Source organism: Schistocerca nitens, chromosome 1, assembly GCF_023898315.1.
Source record: "Schistocerca nitens isolate TAMUIC-IGC-003100 chromosome 1, iqSchNite1.1, whole genome shotgun sequence".
NCBI lineage: Eukaryota > Metazoa > Arthropoda > Insecta > Orthoptera > Acrididae > Schistocerca > Schistocerca nitens.
In genome coordinates this window covers 963043368-963068161 of record NC_064614.1, presented here as the reverse complement: position 1 = coordinate 963068161, position 24794 = coordinate 963043368, and the positions used below count along the sequence as shown (strand labels likewise).

Here is a 24794-nt window from a genome sequence, read left to right as displayed (position 1 = left end):
ACCAGGCCAACTCTTATTTTGCTATGTGAAGCTTCTTCTCAAGGTCTAAGTAAAAGTCCTTCAGTTCTTGTTCTTTTTCTTGGAAAGTTGTATCAACTTTAGCACACTTTTGAGCCATATCTTCTATAAAATTTTCCCATTCAGCCTTTCGAATTTCTCTCTTAGCTTCCAATGTTGTATCCTGAAGACAAGTGGAAACAGAAAAATATTAACAACTGGCATTCAGTTACTTAAAATGAATAAAATAAGCTAAGTCAGTAGCAGGCACTAACCGAACGATGTTTTTGTTCTTTCTCAAGAATCCGATTACACATGCTCACAGCTACTTCCAGGTTCCCATTCAGATTCGGTAAATGAATATCGGAAGCTAATTTTACTCTCTCAATTTGAGTGTCTTTAATCTCTGATACACACTCAAGTATTTTGAACAGCTTTTCTACTTCCCCATCTGATCTCTTCTCCTGAAATAAAGAAACAGGGATGTTTCAGAAAAAATAAAAATGCAAGAAAAAACAACTGACAATTCTTAACAACTCAAATTCTAAAGATGATACTAAAAAGTAATTCCGAGGTAATTTGAAGATAGAATACATTTTTAGTACACAATAAAGATGAAACTGAACTTCTGAGCTTCCAGAAACAAAATCAATTTGCAGCTGAGGTTAAAAATGAAATAGACCCAACTTCTAATGACAAAACAAAGACAGCACCACCCTAAACTCCAAGTCTAAAGACTGTCACAAACAACACACAGACTAGAGCAAAGTGGACACTATATAATGTTACCCATGACAAAATGAAAGCACATAATGTGACAGCCTTATATTATTTTAGAAGTTGCCTGGATACTAAAATACACAGTACAGCTCCAGTAATTCAAGCTAATTGGGGCAGAGGCTAAAAAAAAAAAAAAAAAAAAAAAAAAAAAAAAAAAAAAAAAAAAAAAAAAAAAACCAGATAGTATGGAAATATCACTAAATCAATGGGTAAATCATGAATAAATGTTAAATGAGAACAATAATCATAGAAAAATAAATAAAAAACAATATAGTATGTACCCAGGTCATATGTAGATGTATGGGCACACATTTTCAAGTTGCAAAAATAAGAGTCACATTTTAAAGAAACTGTCCATAGTCCTTTAAAAAAAGTCATTTTACAGCAGCGATGTCATGCCATCTTCTAAGAAGCATAGCATCAAGCAGGAATGGCTTCCACTTGCTGCTCGATATAAAGCACTGCCACATTTAGCACTGTCAAACCCTCGGTGTGAAAGATCACTGGTACAATTTCTTCAGGCAATTCCGCTTTTTCTTCAGTTCTGCCAATGGAAGGCCATCTTCGACTGTACAGTAGGTATCCATTTCATTTTGTAAAATCTGGTTCCAAGACTTTTTTGTGCACCTTTATCTCAGACCATGAATAGACTATCCAATAAATTGTCTCCTATTGTAGCTATTTTTAGAAATTCTCTGATGGTTCCTTCACCTTCTGTTGTGTGTAGAAGCATCCGAAGTGAACAATGATTATATCTTTTTTTTTAAGTATTGTAAAACACCTTGGTCCATAGCCTGTATTAAACTCATCACATTAGGGGGTAAGAACAATGTGTGAATACTATCATACAGTACTTCTTCCTCATCAGAGTGTGAACCAGCGTTGCCAAGCATTGAGATTGCTTTGGAAGCCAAGCACTTTTTGCTTTAGGTAGCTTTTGGTTTCTGAAACAGAATCTTCAAAAAACCTCTTCTTAAAAATATTTTTGTTGATCCAAACAGATTTTTGGCAGACATACGTAACTGGCAGTGCAGAAGCAGTGATATTTTTACAGTTCTATGCTTAGCATACTTCCCTATTACCAGCAGCTTCAGTTTATGATCTCCACTTGCATTCAATGCAGCAAGAACTGTTAACCTCTCTTTACATTTTTTTGTAGCCCGGGGCAGCCTTTTCTTCTTTCGAGGCTCAAATTTTAGACAGAAGCATTTTATAATTTAGTTCTGTTTCATCACAGTTGCACACTTGATCAGGAGTAAGATTTTCTTCTTGTATATTTTTTCTTAATTTCTCACAAAATTGTGTAACAGTTTGAGAAACTGCAGAAGGTTTTTCACCACGAATTTTAAGCTGCCTTACATTGCATCGCTTCTTTCACCTATCCAAACATCCTGTACTTGCAATAGAATCTTCCCTCGCCTTCCTTTCACTCATTTCTACAAAATACAGCTTTTTCTTACAGAACAAGAACTGAAATTGGATTTCCATTTGGCCTCTGTTGAAAAAACTAAATGAACAAAGCCTCCCTCATTTTTTATACACAGATTTTTTTCACTGACTTCCATTTAAATGCAAAATAGAACAATTGTTTGATGAAAACATGTGTGTGTTTCTACATCAAACTCCAACTGTCACTTCACTGACTCCATACTCAGCAGCAATTTTTTTTTTTTATGTTTCTCCTTTGTCTTGTCTTATCAAAGCCTCCAGTTTCACATTCACAGGCACAAATTCTCTTACTCCTACCACTCATTGTTCATAAATACAAAACTCTAAAATTAATGTGACAAGGGTGGACTCTCAACGGTACTGATGTTACTGCACAACTAATTACAGTTCATGCAACAATGGTCAGCCAATGTTGTAAAATGTGTATTGTTACTTAGGCATACTTCATTAAGGTACAACAATCACAGTGACAATGCAGATGCTATGCACTGTACAACTGATTGTTAGTTGTACAGTTGTTAGTGAAGGGTCGACATAGAAAAAGAAAGCGCACTCCTCGAAACCTAACAGTAGGTCCATCTGTAAGAGAGGAATTAGCACTCTGAGGCCAAGTTATTTATGTTCATTATGAACACAAAACCTAAGTGGGACAGTTTTACCTGTATTGTACAGGGAAAATTGAAAAAAGTTCAAAATGTAACACAGTTGAAAGTGTGTAAAACGTGCGTGCAGACAATATATGAATGTGCTTTTACTCTAGTTTTACATAAAAAATTTTAATTTCCTTTTTTAATTTTTAATTTTATTAAGAGCAGCTTGGGTTACAAAACCCTTAAAGACTGGGGCTCTATTGTATTCTTAAAGAAAACTGTTGTTCATTTTACTGTTTCGCTTTTGTCACTAACCTCTCCTCTACTTTGTAGTGAGTGAGTGCACGCATGAGTGTGTATATGGCCATTCTTTTCCTTATTTTCCAACTTGTCCTGTAATTCAACCAGACCTCACATTAATCTGCAATTGTTTGATAATTGCTTTCTCTCTAAGAATACTTTATTAAATTTTAATGAATACTCTCATCTGCTGAATAGTACTTTTAACTTTACACTTCTATCTATATTGTAACACAAAGTATAAGATGGCTACATTGACAGACTTCAAGCTATCTGCAGGGCAGAGTTGTCCGCTGGCAAGCCATGGTGGTTTTTTCCAGGAATATCAACACATTCTGACAGTCAGTTTCCTGCAGGAAAAACAAAATATGAGGTTCATTCAAATGACACCTGGTCAGTGCATCTACCTTCACCTTACACATAAGGTGGCACCATGTAACTGCGGATATGGTGTGACCATCTATTGGAAGAGACTGACACATGTGCACTGTTTGATGTTGCATAGTGCCAGTGTGGTTTCACACTGAAGAGAAGGTGGTCACACAAGTTATCGTCCACTACCGAACATGCAGGTGGGTAAGCAGGAACAACGAGTAGTGATTCCATTTTTGGTGGCAGAAGGAGTTGGAGGCCATGAAATGTACTAACAGATGAAGGCTGTGCACGGTGAGTACAGTGATTCATTCAAGTATTGTGGAATGGTACAAACGATTCCTTGAAAGGCACGAGTCACTGGAAGACAATGCTTTTCCTGGACAGGCTTATCAGAAATGGTTGCAGAAGTGAATGCTTTAGTCTTTGACAACCATAGAATCACTGTGGACAAGATCCATTGGTATTAGCGTGGGCACCGCCCACACCATAATGCATCAACACTTGAACTTTCGAATAAATCTTTGGGTAGTGGGTTCCCCACCAACTGACCGCCAAACACTGCAATACCCGAAAGGCACTGTCTGTGTCATCTACAACATTATCATGAGGAGGAACACTGCCAGTCTGTCGCATATTGTCACCATTTTGAACCAAAAAGCGTGCGTCAGAGCAAGCAGCGGAAACATGCGACTTCACCACCTCCAAAGAAATCAAAGACTGTACACACCATTTCTGGTAAGGTCAAGATGTCCATTTTTTTTTATCACAAAGGCCCTCTGCTTCTCAAGTTCCTGGAACGGGGAACCAGCATCAATGCCCAGCGTTATCAAGCCACTTTACGGAACCTTAGACAAGCCATCAAGTCGAAACGCTGAGGAACGTTGTCCAATGGTGTTATCCTCCTGCATGATAATGCCCGCCCACACACGGCCAATGCGGTAAAGACAACACTGCAGCAGTTTCGGTGGGAAATGCTGAAATTCCATCCACAATACAGTCCCAATCTGTCACCGTGTGACTTTCATGTGTTTGGACCTCTAAAACAAGCTCTTCACGGGCATCGATTCGCAACGTATGACAAAGTGTGCGACTGGGTCCAGGCGTGGAACCAACAGCAAATTAGTTTCTTGAAGGATGGAATCGACCGGCTAGTGTCGCAATGGGATAAATGTGCCAACAGTTTTGGTGACCATTTTTTAGGATGTGTACTGTGTATAACAACATTTTTGAGTTAATAAAATCATTGCTGTTACTTTACACTAGTGACCGGGTTTCATTTGAATGCCCCTTATACACTGATTGGCACAAAAAACACCTGACTTCAATTTCTTACAAAAACTGAAAAATTTTAAATTTGTGACAATTTAATGACACTAATCTGCTATATTATGATGGAATATTATGGTACGGTCCCATCTAAGTATCCAATAATGAAAAACGAAAGATTATAAACAAATTTAACAAATTAAGCCAGAGATGAACATTTGAGGGAATTCTGAATAAGTTCATAAAGGTTATGCATGTCTGTCTTGAAGTTATACACTTCACACTTTACTTCACAGACCTCAGACAACTGAGGAGACCTCTGCCAGCATCTTCAAAAGCGTGTAGTGCCACCTCTTGCACCAATGATGGGATTCAACCTTCCAGGCATGTTCCAGATTAATGTGGTAATGTCCTATTGATGAATCATATCCCACTCTTCCAGGAGGGCATTCTGTAGGTCCTGTAGGGTCTCTGGATAGCGCTGACAGGCTCTTCTCCCCAGCTGGTCCCAAACGTGCTCAATGGGATTCAAATCAGGGCTTCAAGCAGGCCAACCCATAACATGAATCCTTGCTCATTTAAGAACTCTTCCACAACTCTCGCAATACTTGGGCATGCATTGTCATGCATTAGTGTAAAATCATAACCAATAAATGGAGCGAAAGGAACAACATGCTCCAGAAGGATTTTCTCCACATACCAATGTGCGGTAAGGCTCCCATGTTCCACGAAGACCAAATCCATCCTTGCAGTTGTATTGATTCCTGTTCACACCATCACAGATTCACCCTGAAAAAGCGACCTGGATGATACTGTGCAAGGGGAATACCTTTCCCCTGGCCTTCTCTAGACCCCCTCTCTTCTGTCAAGTGATTGGAGGCCAAATCACAACTCAATAGTAAACAACACTTGATCCCATTGTTATACTGTCCAGCCAAGATGTTCCCTTGCAAAACATTCTAGAGCTGTGCAATGGTCTCTGGTGAGTTCCAGACCTATAGCAAGTCTTCTGGACTGATGATTGGCTTCTTCCAGTTCTGTTCAAATGGTATTATCACTAACACTGACCTCTCGGATCTGGTGGAGTTGATTTTGTACTGCAGTAGAGGTGGTGTGATGGTTGCGGAGAACTTTCTAAGTTGTAAGAAGCAGTCATCTCTCTGATGTTGCTCTTCTCAAGCCTGTACTGCCCTCCTTGCAAAGCCTCCAGTTTCCCTGTGTCTTTGTACAGTTCCAGAAATGAATAGCTGTCAACACTGCTGCAACATAATGGATGTTGCGGCCATCTTCCATCAAAGCAACAGCTTTTGCAGCTTGTCCAGGACTTAACGGCATGTTTACTGCAGAAAGCTGATAACATCATACAAAAAGATTCTACAAACACGTGATTGAAAGGGGAACAATTCAGAGTACAAGAATAAATGCACAAGAGTGGAAAACATTATTCGCTCACATTCAGTAGTGTGTTTTCCAGGTTACGCAAGAAACAATAATTGAGGGTAGTGCAATGAACAATCAACACCCCATTGCTTGTTCGCAAAGCAGTACCAACAATGTATTATGTCTAAAAAAAATTGGTTGAAGTGCTTCACTTTGATTAAATAGACAATTACACAATAATTACATCATTTATTGGGTGTTGCATTTTTCATGTCAGTCAGTGAATTAATTCTAATCCACAGCATCATCAAAGAAAGGTGATCAATGTCAAATTTTGTAGTTTAAAGATGCCACAATTTGCACTGACTCATAACTACAGTGCTGTTTTAGTAAATCCAACCAGTTTAACAAGTATTACTCAAAAAATGTGCAATACAACAAAGATGAACTACACACCATGACATAACACAATTTCAAATGTTTACTAAGCTACCAGATGAATTAACAACAATCCAGACAGACAGCTTTAGAAGAAATGTACAGAGTGTCTCTTGATGGTATATAAGGTATGATATATAACTTAACTCACTTTAAAATGTACTTATTTCAGCTCTAATAATTCCGTCATAATGAAAAGTGTTCAATATGACAACCATGAGATATAAAAAAATGCATCTAAGTACCACGAAACAGAAAAAGAGAAATACATGAAATTGTCTGTATAATCACATCTGTGCAACAACTATCATAGTCTACAGTTGACTATTTTTATTGACAAGTGTTAGCAAACAATCACACAGCTCATCCATCATCTCATAAAATAAAAATTCTAAGAGGGAAAAAATACAGAATGAAAAGTTATAGTAAGAAGGGAAACTGGGATGTTTGTCAAGGAACAAAATGGTTTGTACGTTGATTAATATAACTTTGTTATCAACATTTCAGCAAGTTTAGACATAGGACCAGCTGCCAGCTATAGGTCTCCCCCCCCCCCCTCTCCCTCTCTCTCTCTCTCTCTCTCTCTCTCTCTCTCTCTCTCTCTCTCTCTCTCTCTCTCTCCCCCCCTCCCCAAGAGTGCCATTTGCTCACTGTGTTGCCTATTTTGTAGGCACATGCAGGGCCTTGTCAAATGTGGCTGGCTGCATGCAGGCAGCATTGCTCTCAGCAACTGCAATATGTCAACGGCATTTTTTTAGTTTTAGTAATTGAAGAAAATGATCAAATAATTGACGACTGCAACTTCTTTACGAGTTACTTCATAAACTTAAGAGAGGAACTGTTTATAGTCAGCTCAAAAATGAAAAGTTCTGAGTATTTTTGAGAATCTATATCATTAGCATTTGAGCAATTTCATGCTACTCCTACTTATCCATGGTGATCAGGAACTTTTACCATTATGTGAGATGAGATATATGAACAGGAGCATTGATGTTGAAACCCTTCATGTTTCTGCATTCGGTAGCTGCTGTGACGAGCAAGACAGAGGTGCACTCCACTGTTGTGACATTTTTTTAATACATTTGCGTGCTACAGATGATTGCTTGTTAAAACCTGCTCACAATTTGAAAATAAGAAACACTCATAATATTAGGAAAAATGGCTTCACAACGTAATCTCTCTTGCATAAAAGATACCAAAGCAATCTACTATTAAAATATTTGACAATCACCCCTGTGAATTGAAGATACTGATAGATAAATTGGTTTTAAAAACAAATTAACATCATTTTGGTTTGTTAACTTGTCTTATTCAAACACGAGTTTCTGGATAGGTCCAAATATTGAATATAATCCAAGCTCAAGACTACCATAAAAGCCATTCATATATGTTTTAAATACACATATTTCTACTGAGAAAATATGTTTCAAATATAAACAAATTACTTGTTGCATGTATGATTGATGGAAAATGCTGCTGACTAAAGCTGGGACTTATCCTTGCAGCATATCATTTGCTTCCATAACCCTCCTAGCCTCAATCTTCACTAACCCACTGACATCACACCCTTCACCCAACAGTGTCCTCTTCCTCGGTCCTGTCACCCCATCCTTATCCACACCTCTATGTAATGTTTATCATGAGCGACACCCCACAGGCACCCATAAAAGTGCACCACATGCCTAGCCCTTGCACCCAGCACCTCTGCCTCCTAAATTCCTCCCCAGCAAAGCTGCTGCCTTCCTCCAAGCCAAGAGCTACCCTCCCCAATCCCTCTTCTTCTGTGTGTGCCTGACGATGACTCAACACCTTTGATATGCAGTGACTGGTCTCCTTTACTTCTAAATTATTTGCATTCTACGAGGACTTTCCTTACTATATAAAATATTAAGCTTTGTAAACTCAACATACAGAAGAGATGCTGGGTCCCAGATAGGCACAACAATAAGACTGTCAAACAAAGCTTTTGACCAAACAGGCCTTCCCAGATTTAAACACATGCACACGCAAACACACACACGCAAACGCTCACTCGCACTTCACAAACGCAACTCCCACACACATCCACCTTGGATTTTCCACTGTTTAGCTTCTTGAACTTCATGATAATTCCTTTGTTGGGGGGAAATGCAAGTACAAAGAATTGGAACCTTAGCTGTTGATTAATTATTATTTGTGACTTGTATCTCGTGCCTCTTTCCTATTCTACTGCAGCATGCTGAGCAATTTGAGAAAGGAACAACTTGATTCAATCCATCTCTTATTGTTTGAGAATGTTCAACTCTATTCTGGTTGCTGTAGCTTACTTCAGAAAATATTAAGCAACAGTCTTTTATAACACTACTACATTTTTATTTTAGGTTTAATATAAAATGTTGCAAATGTAAAGGTAACAAAAGAAGATAAGGGACATGTCAGCTGTCAGGCAATCTCTGAACAGCAAGTAAGCTATTAAAAACATGAAAGCTATGCTTTACCCATTGATCACTTCAGGTATTTAACATTAGTCACTTTGAAAATATTACACTTGCTATGTACTCTATTCTTCCCATACTTTTACTTAAACATACTGCTAACATTTCATTTCATGAATGATAGTTGAGCAAATTGTTACTAACACAGAAAACCCGAAAATAGTAAAATGACATAGGTAAAAGCATGTGAAAACTTACCTCAAATTCTCTCAGAACAAATTTGATCTCTCCATTTAAAAAAGGTCTATGATCAAACAGGCGTGTCCATAGCTCCCCCGTGTCTGGAAAATGAAATTTAAAATAACAGACCTCACATATGAACAAAACAGTAATTCACCACACTGCAAGAAACAAATCTGCCATGTTTAATATCCAATATCAATATTTAGTTCAGGCACATTCAAGTTCATGATTATTCTGTAATATACTTTCAGTCTCTTCTATTGAGGTGAACATTAAATTTCACTTCTTATTCATAGCAACTAAATGTAATATCAAACTATAAAAAATCCAGGATGGAATAATGAATAGTACAAAAAGGAAATCAGTCCTCCTCCTGCAGCAAATCTGTACAATTACATGGCAACAGCAGGACCTTTGGAATTCCAATGTAATTAGGATTCTCATCTCATAGATACCATACTTTCTTTTATAACATTTTATTGTTTGCTGATGTGTTACAAGCTTAACAAATGCAGCTGGGGTATGCTGAACACGATAACACTGTGCCACAGATGGGATATATCAAATAGTCATTTACTGCCAGAATGACTCACCATATGTACACCATGAGACAGTGTCCTGGTATTCATCCAGTACGATGGTTTCAGTGTACACGTACCTGTAGCCTCGCTGTGCCCGTAAGTGATTATGTGTGGGCATTATGTGTGTGGAATGGGGTGATAGATGACCAAGTATTAGTACAAAAGGATGAACACCAGATGGCTCCAGAAAGTTCACAAAATTATCAAGCCACTTAGTAATCCAGCTACCTGGGAGGCAAGCTGAAGGTATCCTAATAGAGATAAAGTGTGCGATATGTGATACTGTGGCATATTAGAATATCCATAGTATCACATAATGCAAATAAGCCATTTTGCATTAGAAATTTAGGCTCACTAAGGCAAAGCATATGCAATCTATCGTACGGTGTCTATACTTCCATACCCACAGACCACAGAATTTATTGTCTTCTTATTTTCCTTGAAAATTAGAGAGACAAGAACCACTTTGATCCCAAAATTCATGAAGTCGTCATTAAATATTTATTCTCTCTCACTCAGTTTCACTCTAATGATTATTCTGCTGCATCTGCTTTTCTGTTCAGTCTGTTACTTCTGTGAATAGTGTTATGCATGCCGACAAAACCCTCTCTTTGACGACTTAATGTGCATGTGATTGTTTTCACAACAGAGTGATAGTAAATTTTAGTGTTCCCAAATAGAAGGGCGAAAGGATGCTGCTGAGCTTAGCATTTGCATTTGAGTGTGTAATTTGAAAAAAATATATTATTACCAATTCAATTATTTACGTCCTCCATTTCAAATGCTAGCTTCATAAGAGAAAATTTTTCTGGAATACAGTCCACCAGGGATCCCCACTCGACCATATCCAAATCTAAAGAAATTTGGTATGAGGGTTCTATATGGTCTTGGATGGTTGTGTACCAAATTTCAGCCCAGTATCTTCAATGGTTAAATTTTTGGGGGCTTCTGAAGAGAGGCTACTCATCTTCGCAATACATACGACGATGCAAATGTGCCAAGCTTTCTAGTCTTTTTTTTGGAAGTTCTAGAAAACATTTGATCATTTGCTTCTGGATGTCTACATATGAATCAAATTTGAATGCCTAGATGAAAGTATATGCACCTTCAAAGCTGGTCAAAATTTTCAACATGTAAATTCTAGGGTACTTTTGTTTTGGTGGTGGTGGTGGGGGGAGGAGGGAGGGCACTATATCTCAACTGTGTCTTGTTCAATCCTATTTTTTCTTGTCACAGCTGGAAAGATCATGTTTTAAGCTTTCAAAGCTATATTGTTTAATTTCTGGATCTTGCATTCTGATGAGTACAATATGTTTCAAAAGATATTATTTTAGCACTTTCAGAAGATTGAAAAGTGAAATATTTTGCTCATGAAGCCCCAGAATTATTTTTTATACCAGTATATAAATCAGTTTTAAACAATAATTTAACACATTCCATAAAAACAAGTATAATTAATACACAACATAGCAAATTTGCAAAACAAAAATACTAGTCAGTTCGATTTTTTGTTAAACAGTTCTACAATTTTGTCAAGTGCAGATTGTGAATAACTGTGTTGTCTTCCAGATAATGATGATGATGCTTTTAAAGTCACGAAAGTCTGTTGCTCAAGAATCCAGCAGTTGTCTTTAGCAGTTTACCAGTGGAAGGAACAAGAAGAATTGCGTGGGTGCATAAAGCCGATGAGGACATCTTTGCCCCATCAGAAATTCATACAGACAGTTTTATCAGTGGAAAAATGAGAGCCATTGTGGATGCTCTACGAGTAAAGATGATTGGGACAACACTGAAGATAATGCTCTACGAAGTAAGTCCATGGAGAACTACAAAAGATGGCAAAATTGTCAACAAAAAGGGAGATGGAGATGCCCGCGGGAGACTGGCCATTATAGGGTTAATGGCGATAGCAAAGAGGATGACGCTCAGGACGGAACCCTGAGGCACACCGTTTTCCTGGATAAAGGTGTCCGACAAGGCAGAGTCCACATGCACCTTGAAAACTCAATCTTTTAAAAATTCCTAAAGGAAACAGGACAGGCAGCCATGGAAGTCTCACGTGTAAAGAGTACGGAGGATACCAGTCCCTCACCAAGTGTCGTGGGCCTTCTCCAAAACGAAAAACATGGCCAAAGTCTGGGATTGGCAGTAACTAGAAGGAAGGTTTTTACCCTTACTGGGCTTAGGTATGTGTATGACAGTGGCTTCATGCCAATGTCGAGGGAATGTGCCCTCTGCCCAGATGCAGCTGTACATGTTAAGCAGAAAGTGCTTGCCTGCAAGAGAGAGGTGCAACATCTGAATGTGGACAGTGTCTGGCCAAGGGGTGGAGAATCAGGATGAACTGAGAGCACAATCTAGCTCCCCGATAGTAAAGGCAGCATTGTAGCACTCACAATTCTGAGAAGAGAAGGTTATCGACCAAGTCTCCTCCGCTCGTTTCCGATGGAGGAACGCAAGGTTATGAAGGGAAGAGCTTGAAATGTCTGCAAAATGGTGGCCTGAGGTGTTGGAGATAGCAACAGGGTCCACAATAACATCGGCTGCTACTTTTAGGGCAGAAGGGGGAAAGAATACTGGTCCCAAGAGCCATCGGAAGTTGGCCCACACAACAAAGGAAGGGATGGGACTGTTAAAAGAACTAATGAGCAAAATCCAGCTAGTTTTTTTTTGCTTTTCCAAAGAACGTGACGACACTTTGCACAGATCTGTTTATAATGAACGCAGTTTGCCATCCTACGATGACAGATAAAAATGCCAAGAGCACGTCTCCATGCACAAATTGTGTCATGGCATGCCTCAAGTCCACGAAGAGAATGGGACATGGCACTGTAAAGAGGAAGTACAAGAAGTGGAATGTTCTGCAACAGTAAGGATAATGTTTGTGAGATATTCCACCTGGTCATCACAACTGAGGAAATCTTAATCCTTGGATGTCACCAGGGAGGAGTAAAGCGCTGCTGTTTAGGTATGCAGCCAGGTGGGGTAGGAGTCAGCAAATGGATAGCACATGGGAAATGGTCGCTCAAGTAGGTGTCAGAAGGAATGGACCACTCAAGATGATGGGCAAGCTGGGCAGCGCATAAGGATAGTTCCAAATGGGGATAGATGTGTGAGGAGTCAGAAACAAATGTGGTTGCTCCAGTGTTAAGGCAGAAGAGGTCGAGTTGATTAAAAAGATCAGCCGAGAAGGCACCTCTCCAACATGTTCTGGGAGAACCCCAAAGTCATGATGTGCATTAAAGTCGCTGAGTAGCAGAAATGGGGAAGGTAGCTGCCCAGTAAGCTGAAGGAAGTCTCCTCTGGTGACATCAAATGACGGGGGGGGGGGGGGGGGGGGGGACATAAATGATACAGAGGGAAAAGGTCAGGTGAGGAAGTAAAAGGCGAACTGCAACAGCTTGAAGATGGGTACTCACGGAGATGGGTTGACTATGAAAGTCACCCCAAATGAGCAGCACGACACCCCCACAAGATGGAATGCCAACCTCAGGGGGAAGGTCAAAACGAACCGGGAAGAAATCTGAAAGCTCAAAGCGGTCATGAGGACGCAATTTCGTTTCCTGAAGGCAGAGTACAAGGAGATGCTGTGATGCTAAAAGCAGCCGTAAATCCTCCTCGTGGGTCCGAAGGCCACAAACGTTCCGTTGGAGGAGAGTCATGATGAAGAGATGAAGGGGTGTCACCTCAGTGGCTGCCGAGTGACAGCTTGCAGAGAGTCACTGCCACAGGGCACAGAAGCACGAGAATCCGCTCCATAGGGTCCACAGAAGCATCTGCTTGCTTGTGCTGTCGGTCTGTAGAGTCCAGCACAGAAAAACAGTTTGTGGTGTGCACCAGCAACAAGGAAGCTGGCCGGGTTAAGGTATCAAATGGCAACACCATCGAAGAAGATCTTCGAGTCGGTGAAGGAGAAGACCATTTGCTTTTGGTGGACTTCTTCGAGCCTTTCTGGTTAGCAGGGGAAGACTCTGGTGTTTGGCTGGAGGGACGTAGGATGTCTTCACGGAAGCACTCCTCCTGTCCTCTCCAGCCTACCCATTGTGTAGCTGGTGGCTTCGTCCCTTGAGGCGAGACTTTGATGGCTTGTTGCGCAGCTGGATGGCGAGATGGTGATGCTACCTTGACATTGGGCGACTTCACAACCTAAGAGCTGAATCTGAGGTCACATGTCAGTGTGGCAATGTCCTTCATGGTGCGAGGGGTAACAAAAGAACTATAGGTGCTAGATGGAGAACTCAGGATTTGCGACTAGCGAGTAACTTGCAAGCAACTGGGTAAGGAACTTTTTCATTTACCCTGATATCCTGGACAGCCTACTCATCAACATACATAGGACAATCCCAAGCGGAGGCAGCACGGCTGCCATTGCAGTTGATACAGCAGAGAGACAGAGGCACACAATCACCCTCGCACACATCCCTAGCACAAATTACACATGGCTGGATGTCTAGTATGGTTGAAACAATGACACTTGTAGCAGCGAATCGGGTTCGGAATGTACAATCAGACTGTGATACTTTCACAGCCTACTTTCATGTTTGACAGAAGCACCACTCTATCAGATTAGAAAAAGAGTTTGGGTGGGCACTAAGGATGAATCAACCTTTTTCATCACCTGATGGATGGCAGTGACACCCTGATCACAGAGGTAAGATACGATTTCGGCCTTGGTCAGATCATTGAGCAGCCTAGTGTACATAACACTGTGGGAAGAATTCAGAGTTCTATGGGCCTCGACACTAACATGATAGCCCTGGAGAAGTAATGCAGTAAGCAGCAGTTGTGCTTGAGAATCAGAAGTAGTCTCCAAAAGCGAAGTGCCATTCCATAAATGAGAGCAGGATTTCACAGGGCTGGCAACTGCATCAACACTTTTCTGAATAATAGACGGATTTACAGTGGCAAAGGACTGACTGTCTTCAGTACGTGAGACCACGAGGAACCGTGGTGCAACTGGAAGGACTTTGAATCATTAGCCTCATAGCTAATGCTCCTGCCAACTAGGGGCCCCTTTCACAAGGGAGTACACCTGCCTTAAGGTGATTGTTCACACCTCAGGTCACACCTCCTGAACACCTGATGGGGGACCAATCCGCAATTTGGAAAGGTAGCAGCTCAGGCAATCACCTTGGGCCTGGCCTGTACCAGGGGATACATGCACCTGCCCTGTCAACCCGGGGCTGGGAATTATGCATTACCCAGTCACCTGTTATGTGTCAGACACATTGCCAGCCTTCAGGAGCGCACAGGGAGGAAGAAGAAAAAGAGGAACCTCAAACGACAAAGCAGAGGAATGATAGGAGAAGGGATCGAAATAAAGGAAAAGGGAATGAAAAACAGTGGTAAGATTGATGTCAGCGCCAGACAATGTGGAACATTCCCAATAACACCCCAGACATGATCCCCATGGGAGGGGGAAAGAATAGCAAAAGGAGAGACATGCAGCATGGAAGGGAAACGATGCTGCAAAGGCTGTGCCCACATGACAGCCAAGCATGAACCCGCCAAAGAGTGGTGAGTCCCCTGGGGTGTCAGCAGCTTCTGCTTACAGACTCTCAACTGGGCTAGTGCAAAAAGGACCAGTGTCCAAATGGGTCCATGATGGCAGGTTGTATAGAGGTGGTGTAAGATGGACGGATATGCAGATGCACAAACGAAGCATCCATAGTTTAGTTTTGAATGGACAAGAGCCCGGTACAAATAGAGGAGGGTGGTCTGATCCTCTCCGCAGGAATTACATGTCAGACATTGAGGGACCAGGTAAATCAGGCGGTCAGGTAAGACACTTGGACCACAAAACTTTTCTATTAAGCATGAGCCCCAGGAATTTCATAGTTTCAACATATAGAGGAGCAACAGGCCCAAGATGTAAAGAAGAAACAAATTGTGCCACTATAAATTCATACAAATAGTTCTGACTGTGGAAAAGCAAAAGCCACTGTTGATGCTTCACGAGTAAAGATGATTGAGACAATGCTGAAGACGACATTCAACGAAACAAGTCGAAGGAGAACTGCAATACACAGCAAAATCATCAAGAAAAAGGGAATCAGGCTGTAATAGGGTTAATGGAAATAGCGAAGAGAATGGCGCTCAGGACAGTACCCTGACACACACCATTTTCCTGCATAATGGTGTTCTCAAGACAGAACCCACATGCAGCTGAAATGGGGCACGCAGCCATGGATGCTCCACATGTAGAGAGCAATGAAGGATACCAGTCCACCAGCAGGTGTCTTAAGCTTCCTCCAAATTGAGAAACAGGGGCACAGTCTAGTATTTCCACATAAAACTATTCATGACATGGGTTGACAAAGTGACAATATTGTCGACTGCAGCACAGTGCACTCTAAATCCACACTGTGCAGTGATTAGTAAATTGCGAGAGTCTAGCCACCACACCAGTCGTGCATGAATCATACATTCCATCACCCTTGCACACACAGATGGTCAGAGAAATGGGGTGGTAGCTATAAGGAAAGTGTTTGCCCTTACCAGGTTTAGGTATGGTTATGACAGTGACTTCATGCTAGTATCCGGAAAATGTGCTCTCTGGCCAGATGCAAATGCATATAAGAAGGAAAAAGTGCTCGCCCACAAGAGAAAGGGGCTACAACATCTGAAAGTGACCGTCATCTGGTCCTGGGGCAGAGGATCAGGATGAAGTGAGAGCATGATCTAGCTCCCTCAAAGTAAAGGCTGTATTGTAGCAACCGCGGTTCTGAAAAGAGAAGGGTATCAACCGAGTCGCACGTACCTGTTTCCAATGGAGGAAGGCAGGGTGATAGTGAGTGGAGCTCGAAATCTCCGCAAAATAGTGGCCCAAGGTGTTGGAGACAGTGATAGGGTTCACTATGACATCATCTGTCTCTAAGCTGGTCGTAGGTTGTGTTCCAAAAACGAACAGCATAGAGACAGAAGTGATGACACTTTCTGCAGAACCTGACCATCACTTTGCAGGACAATGCTCAAGGACGTACAGTGCAAGGTGTTACTGATTTGTTTGACTGATGGGGCTGCTAAGTGCTATACCACTTACTGCACTCCCCTGACTTACGCCCTGGTAAGTTCAACTCGATTTCTAAACTGAAGTAAACACTTCACAGCATTCACTTCAGAACTGCTACAAATTCATTGGGCAATAGACCGCACCGCTCAAACTGTCAACACAACTGGCACTACTGAGAGTAGCCGACAACTTCCACATCACTGGCAACCGGTTATACACAATGCTGGCAACTACACTCCTGGAAATTGAAATAAGAACACCGTGAATTCATTGTCCCAGGAAGGGGAAACTTTATTGACACATTCCTGGGGTCAGATACATCACATGATCACACTGACAGAACCACAGGCACATAGACACAGGCAACAGAGCATGCACAATGTCGGCACTAGTACAGTGTATATCCACCTTTCGCAGCAATGCAGGCTGCTATTCTCCCATGGAGACGATCGTAGAGATGCTGTGGAACGGCTTGCCATGCCATTTCCACCTGGCGCCTCAGTTGGACCAGCGTTCGTGCTGGACGTGCAGACCGCGTGAGAAGACGCTTCATCCAGTCCCAAACATGCTCAATGGGGGACAGATCCGGAGATCTTGCTGGCCAGGGTAGTTGACTTACACCTTCTAGAGCACGTTGGGTGGCACGGGATACATGCGGACGTGCATTGTCCTGTTGGAACAGCAAGTTCCCTTGCCGGTCTAGGAATGGTAGAACGATGGGTTCGATGACGGTTTGGATGTACCGTGCACTATTCAGTGTCCCCTCGATGATCACCAGTGGTGTACGGCCAGTGTAGGAGATCGCTCCCCACACCATGATGCCGGGTGTTGGCCCTGTGTGCCTCGGTCGTATGCAGTCCTGATTGTGGCGCTCACCTGCACGGCGCCAAACACGCATACGACCATCATTGGCACCAAGGCAGAAGCGACTCTCATCGCTGAAGACGACATGTCTCCATTCGTCCCTCCATTCACGCCTGTCGTGACACCACTGGAGGCGGGCTGCACGATGTTGGGGCGTGAGCGGAAGACGGCCTAACAGTGTGCGGGACCGTAGCACAGCTTCATGGAGACGGTTGCGAATGGTCCTCGCCGATACCCCAGGAGCAACAGTGTCCCTAATTTGCTGGGAAGTGGCGGTGCGGTCCCCTACGGCACTGCGTAGGATCCTACGGTCTTGGCGTGCATCCGTGCGTCGCTGCGGTCCGGTCCCAGGTCGACGGGCACGTGCACCTTCCGCCGACCACTGGCGACAACATCGATGTACTGTGGAGACCTCACGCCCCACGTGTGGAGCAATTCGGCGGTATGTCCACCCGGCCTCCCGCATGCCCACTATACGCCCTCGCTCAAAGTCCGTCAACTGCACATACGGTTCACGTCCACACTGTCGCGGCATGCTACCAGTGTTAAAGACTGCGATGGAGCTCCGTATGCCACGGCAAACTGGCTGACACTGACGGCGGCGGTGCACAAATGCTGCGCAGCTAGCGCCATTCGACGGCCAACACCGCGGTTCCTGGTGTGTCTGCTGTGCCATGCGTGTGATCATTGCTTGTACAGCCCTCTCGCAGTGTCCGGAGCAAGTATGGTGGGTCTGACACACCGGTGTCAATGTGTTCTTTTTTCCATTTCCAGGAGTGTATTTTGAAGGTCAGTAATACTTTGAAACACGTACCTATTTTGTATGAGCTGTAAATAAATAGTTGCCACTATTTAAGTAGCAACCCTCGTATATGAAATTCCATGAAATGAGAGGGAGGACAACAGGCCACAAAACATAAAATCACTACTGATTTAACTGGAAGGGCTACAGATGACAAGCCACAGTCAGTAGATATGTGTAACAACCATTCCTTAAATGTGCTACAAAAAATAAGGACAATCAGTTCAAGACGAAAATCAGTGTGTTGAAAAATCAACTCTCATAAAATTCAATCATTTAAATGTCTCACCTTCTGAAATTAAGGAAATTATATACATATTTTCTCAAAAGCAAAAGCTCGTCTGGATTTGGCGGCACTTGCAACACAGAGCTAAAGACTTATGTTCCTATGTAATAAGTGTTGCCTTTTCTGAAATATGTAATTGATCACTAACTCTGGGCATTTTCCCACTGATATTGAAATATGGCATCATTAAATCTGTATATAAGACATGTGATCAAAGAGAAAGCAATAAATGCTGCCCATTTTAATGCTGAAAATTTCTAATTTTTTGTTTGATAAGGTGATGTACTCCAGAAGGGTATACCACCCGAGCAACACCAATTCTGCTGCGAGCTGTGTGGCATGGAATGTGGTGTAGTGGTTAGCATCGCTCTCTGGTGTTCTGCAGGCCCCCAATCAAACCCGGCCACCAGCAATTATTTGTTTGTTACTATTTTTCACTTCACGGAGGTTCTTAAAGTTTCTCATTTTCGTTACGTTAATAAATTATGAACTATTCGAGGCTTGTACAAATAGCAGCACACACTGTCCAGGAGTTCAGTTTTTTATCTGTACACTGGTGTTCATGATATACTGATTTCAGTGCTACGTGCTGTATTTCAAAGGGGCATCAGCCTTTGGATTTTGATGTGATTAAGGTTATGGCAACAATTTTTGGCAGAGGTGCAAGGTACTTCAAAACATCTCCATCACCATGGCTCCACTCAGCAAATGTAAAATCAGTCACTCACACAGACAGTAACAAATACAGTACATCATTCCCAAAGCCCATATATCAGGTAACTAACTAATACAAAACAGCAGCAAGTCAGCTGAACATCAGGCATCAATCAGTGTTTCCCAGAGATGTTTCCAGAACCTGGTGAAATGGCTGAAAAGAATCGACCAAATCACCAAATACAACAGATGGAATAGCATGATGTGTGTGACAAATGTTTAAATCTACATGGATGGCACAGCCCAGGAGTGGTTTGAGAAAAAAGAAGAGAAGCTCATTTTCTGGGATCAATTCCAGGTCGAATCTAGACAATCAGCAAGAAATTTGCTTCACGGAAAATCAATGTCATGGGGAAGCAACACAGCCTTCCATACGGATCATTTTGGTCCTGTGGTACATTGTGAATACGAATATGGCAGAAGCTGACAAAATCTCACTCTTCTGGTAAGGATGTTCACAACAAATGAGGAATTCATTAGGTGCCGTAAGCACATGAAATAATGCAACAGGAAAGAGTCAGGAGAAAAAAGTATGACCAACTCCCAAATGTGGTCCCTATGGCCGTGGAAGACTATCACAGCATTATCTCCGTCATATGCCAGGTGGTGAGTGAAGAAATAGAGTACAGCAGTTAATGGCAGCAGGATCTTTAACTGGCATGAGCAGTGACAACTCGTTCCGGATGTGTGAATGCAGGAAAACCCAAAACAGTCTGGGTTGGCAGCTTAGTGCCATCAACAAAGAATAGTGCTCTGCTACCACTAAGGACTGTGGAAGAAGCTACTATCAAACTGCCAACAAGATTAGTCCAAACCAGAAACAACTTCAATGAGAATCAGCTTTTCTGTGATAATTTAACAGATGCCGTCAGATATGGAGTGGAGAGAAAACAGACGAAATATTCCATTGAAAAACACTGTAGCAATGCAAAGGTCCACCAGTGCTGGCATACAGAGGACCATTACAAGACCTAGATCCAGGATGCTATTGTCAGCTCCAATGAGAATTTCCATAACAGTGAGTCACTTTCTCTTGGACACAGAGCAATGCTATGTGGTGCATTGCATGCAACGTAGCATAGCTGTTAGCGTCACTGCCTGGCAAGCCGTGCGTCACCAGTTCAAACTTTACCACCAGCAGTTGTTTGCTATCTAGAATTTATCATTTCTGGGGGGTTCTTGAAACTTACGTTTGTATATTCTGGAATGACTAACATTTGTAAAAATTGCACCATGCTCCACCCAGGAGTTCCATTCTATCTATTTGTTGGCGTTTGTGATAAATGTGATTTCAGTGCTAAGTGATTTACTTCAGTGATAACCCTGCTTATCAATTTGGTTGTGATCATAGTAAGAATGTGACAATATCTTCAGTAAATCACAGTCTGAATTTCAGATAAGTTGTTCATCAACTTTGATAATGTTATTTACATGTTCACTCACCGCAATTTGCAAGCATTAAATAACAAGATGGCACTGGTTGGTATTTTCTGCGACCAATTTAAAGAATTTGTGTGAATCACAATATTCTTCTAGATAAACTGGAGTTTTACAGAACTGACGATGTAACCAATGAATGGATGTCATAACTAACCAAAAGAATGCACATAGTTTTACTTAAACCATGGAAACTACAGATACGAATATGACCAATGCAGTAAAAGATTGTTACACTGTAACTTATCGTGGTGATTACATGTCAAGTTGCAGACAGGCACAATTAAAAGGCACTTACACATAAGCTTTCGACCTTAGCATTCGTCGAAAAAAGAGGAACACACATCATCCATTCACACAAGCAAGCACACATGACAGGCTACTTCGACAGCTCGAGCCGGAATGCGACTATCGGGTGGGATTGCTGCTTCCCATTCCATGTGGTATTAGCATTCTGGCCAGAGCTACAGGAATTGGCGATCATGTACTAGGATGTGGAAGGAACGGATGTAGGGTAACTGCGCGAGTGCACATCAACATACAGTGATTTAGTTAAAAGTCCCTAGTTTTAGAAAGCAACTATCAAAGCATGTCTTCGTAATACTCACATGCAGAATCTTACCACCGAACTAACAGCGAATAGCGACATCATCTGGCACGAACCCATTATGGGGAAACACCTGAAATCCTGCCTACAAAAATGCTTACAAGCCTTCACACCATTCTACATTATCCGTTTGTCTCTACATAACATTAGGCACTGTGGCTGCACATTAGTAAGCATTAAATAAAAATTACTGCACTATGCGGTTGAATTAACACGGAAAACAAACTTCTGCCGATTTACATCAATAACTACTTAACACTACGCGTTAGGCAGCAAACGGTAGATGCCCACATACCAGTCATCTAAGTAAACGCAGGGCACCATACATACCAATAAAATAATGACATTTCTTCAAATACCTTTAATTATTGCTGCCATTCAGGCCCCACCCACAAACGCATTGCATTTATTACAGCACTCAACAACACAGTTTAAGCCTCTGACCCACTGTTATCACAGACACAGAGGTAAACATCATTCGATTAGTCGTTTTTTCGATAGGGTATCAGTCACAGATCTTCTATCATCTGCAGCATAGACATCAAGGATAGGCCCGTATTACCACGTTCTAGACCACAGTCTAACAGTCGTGACACTTCGCCTCGATTTTGTTGCCTACCGCGCCAGCAGCGCCCCAAGCAACCAGTAAGTTAAATTGTGAGTTCGGCGTGATCGTGAAAGCGAATAGTGTTTGTTTGATTTCTACAATAGTTTTTGCAAGCGGGAGCGTTTGTAGCGCAATAAATTGCAGCAACAACAGGAAGAACACACCACAGTTGTCTTTTTTTAAGTTTCCTAAGGGTCCTGAGACGTATATACCATTATGTTACTAAACTGTCTCGTCAGGATTCACTTGTAAACTACATGTGTATTAATAATCAGTGTTTCGTTTTAGGAGCAGAAAATGGCTAGTTAATAGCAGATGAGAAGACCTTAAGAAAAAAAGAACCGGTTTACCTGTATAACAATATTAGGTTTTGTTCGCTACATTTGGAACAAAACCAGTTCATTAACGCAGAAAATAATAAACTCGTGTGGAATGCAGTATCCACACTGTTTGACATTCCAAATGAGCCACCTCAACTGACGACGAAAAGGAAACTGCCACAAAGATCCGACAATCCATCTAAAGTTGTAAAACAATCCTGTGATACAGAAGCAGCCAATTCAACTCTCCATGTATCAGTGCCAGATTCGTGTGAATAGTCAACACAGACCTGATTTGACGATGAAGTGGTTAAATTGAGTGCAGTTATTCATGTCTTACCAAAGTGTGTGAAGTGTCAGAATGTGCAGATAGCTAGACTTCAAGCAAAACTATTACGGGACAAGGAAAGTGTCTACAGACAGCAACAGAAACTGTATCAGAAGGATCAAGTGAACAAGGACAAACGAATGTTGAAGACAGTAGGATCCCGATATTTATTGGAATCAAGACATAGTTTCTAACAACAAGAAAGCAAATAATAAACTAAAGAAATTGGCTCATTTGGGCTGCTGACTTCTTTGGTATGTATTTCATTCACTTCTGTTGTTAGTCACTTAAATTTTCTTGCTTCCTTCCTGTGGTGACATTATTTTGTTAGCACCTTGTTCACTGACAGATTGTTTGAAAATTATTCAAATATTTGGTTTTGCGTGAAATGTAATGTAATCAGCTCATTGTAATGTTTTCAGCATATTTCTCCCACTATTTGGTAGTTGCTTGTCCCACTTAGAATAATATAAAGATGAAGGTCGTACTTGTGGTAACAGGCGGCAATGACAAACATTGCAGGCCTACAGAACGATAAATGAGCTGTCGATCGCTTTTGCATGTAGAGGTATATGTCTGTGCTTCTTACATTTGAATCTGTGTGTTTATATTCTTTTGATATCTACGTGGTAAGCTGCAATTCTGTCCAGCGTCACAAGTGTTTCTTCACTAATGTGTTGTAGCTTGCCACTCGATTCATGGTTTTTGTCGATACTCGCGCTTATTTACGAATCATTTTTAGAAACATATATGCCTTGTGATACTACACAAACCCTTGGAGGCAAGAAAATAACTCAAATATTTCGTAAGTTACGTAGGAAACGGTTGCAAAATAAACATTATGCTTACGACGCGCCTGACGTTCACCTTACTCGCCGCTTGGAACGCTAGTGTCGCTCAATCTGTCAAACAGTAACAACTTTTACAGCAGTGAGTGTCGCGACTGTTATGTTAGACTGTGGTCTAGACTGCGTTATTACCGTAGTATTTATGTTATATTGTCGTGTTACGCTGTACGTGAGAATCTTTCTTACAAAAGCTTTGGCAGAGATACACGCTGAGTGCACCTGATGTTCATTTCTGTCCTTTGCTGCCATTTCCATTAGGGATACCATTATTCGCCATATGTTTGAACTCCCGACGATTAATGGATCCCTACCTTTTTGCGTCTGGCTGCACTTAATACAGGACAAAGCAGGTTTCCCCAAACACAAGTGAACTGAGTCCCACTGGCTCAGTATCAGTGAAGTGTTGATTAGGCAGACCGATATGTGGTTAACTACTGAGAGTTAATGATTTATTTCCACTTATTACATTACATTAATACTAGCATGTATAGATACATCAGATTCCCTAATACATGAAGCGTGGAATATTCAACAATTTGAAAATGAAACAATAACACAACACATGGAATTGTACATGTCACAGAATAAAGGGTGATTCAAAAGTAACTGAACACATTTCGTGGGCGTAACTTATGGATCAGAATAAGAGAAAAATTTTAAATAAAGTTTTGTCTGAAATTGATTTGTTTCCGAGTTATATGATGCATAATCTCATTTGTTGTAGGCATTACATCATGGTCCAGTACAGACTTATGGCGTGTCACGTTTGCCTGCAAATCGACTAATGTTGCTACGTCGACGATGCCTGTTCACATTTCAGTCGGGAGGCAAGAGGTCGTGTAAGACCAGTTGCTTGGTCCTCCAGATCTTAACCCCCTGGATCTTTTGGGCTCTCTCAGGGAGCTCGTGCATGGTGTTTCAGTAGGAAATGTAGCACAAGTACAGCAAGGAATTAAAAACAACTGTGCAAGTGAGCAGAATGAGATGAACGTAGCCTGAAACATTCTGAGAGCGATGAGAAGTCGAGCACGACGCTATCGGTGTCTACATGGACATCGTTCTGAACATGTTCTGGGGTAAACATACACTACGTAGTTGTGATGAAATTCGTCCCTTCGTGTTGCTGCTTTCTGAGAAGATTTAATTTTGTGTTGTT

At 41.6% G+C, this 24794-nt stretch overlaps 1 protein-coding gene across 1 annotated transcript; it reads right to left on the bottom strand.

Annotated features, from left to right (window-relative positions):
* Nucleotides 1-13: 13 nt before the first annotated feature.
* On the bottom strand, nucleotides 14-22121 carry LOC126194868 (biogenesis of lysosome-related organelles complex 1 subunit 5). The gene is made up of 4 exons (XM_049933216.1): nucleotides 21895-22121; nucleotides 9248-9330; nucleotides 273-461; nucleotides 14-181 (listed from the first exon to the last, which is right to left on the bottom strand). Exons 1-4 carry the CDS (start codon nucleotides 21911-21913, stop codon nucleotides 14-16), a joined length of 459 nt encoding a protein of 152 aa, XP_049789173.1. The 5' UTR covers nucleotides 21914-22121.
* Between the last annotated feature and the right edge of the window lie 2673 nt (nucleotides 22122-24794).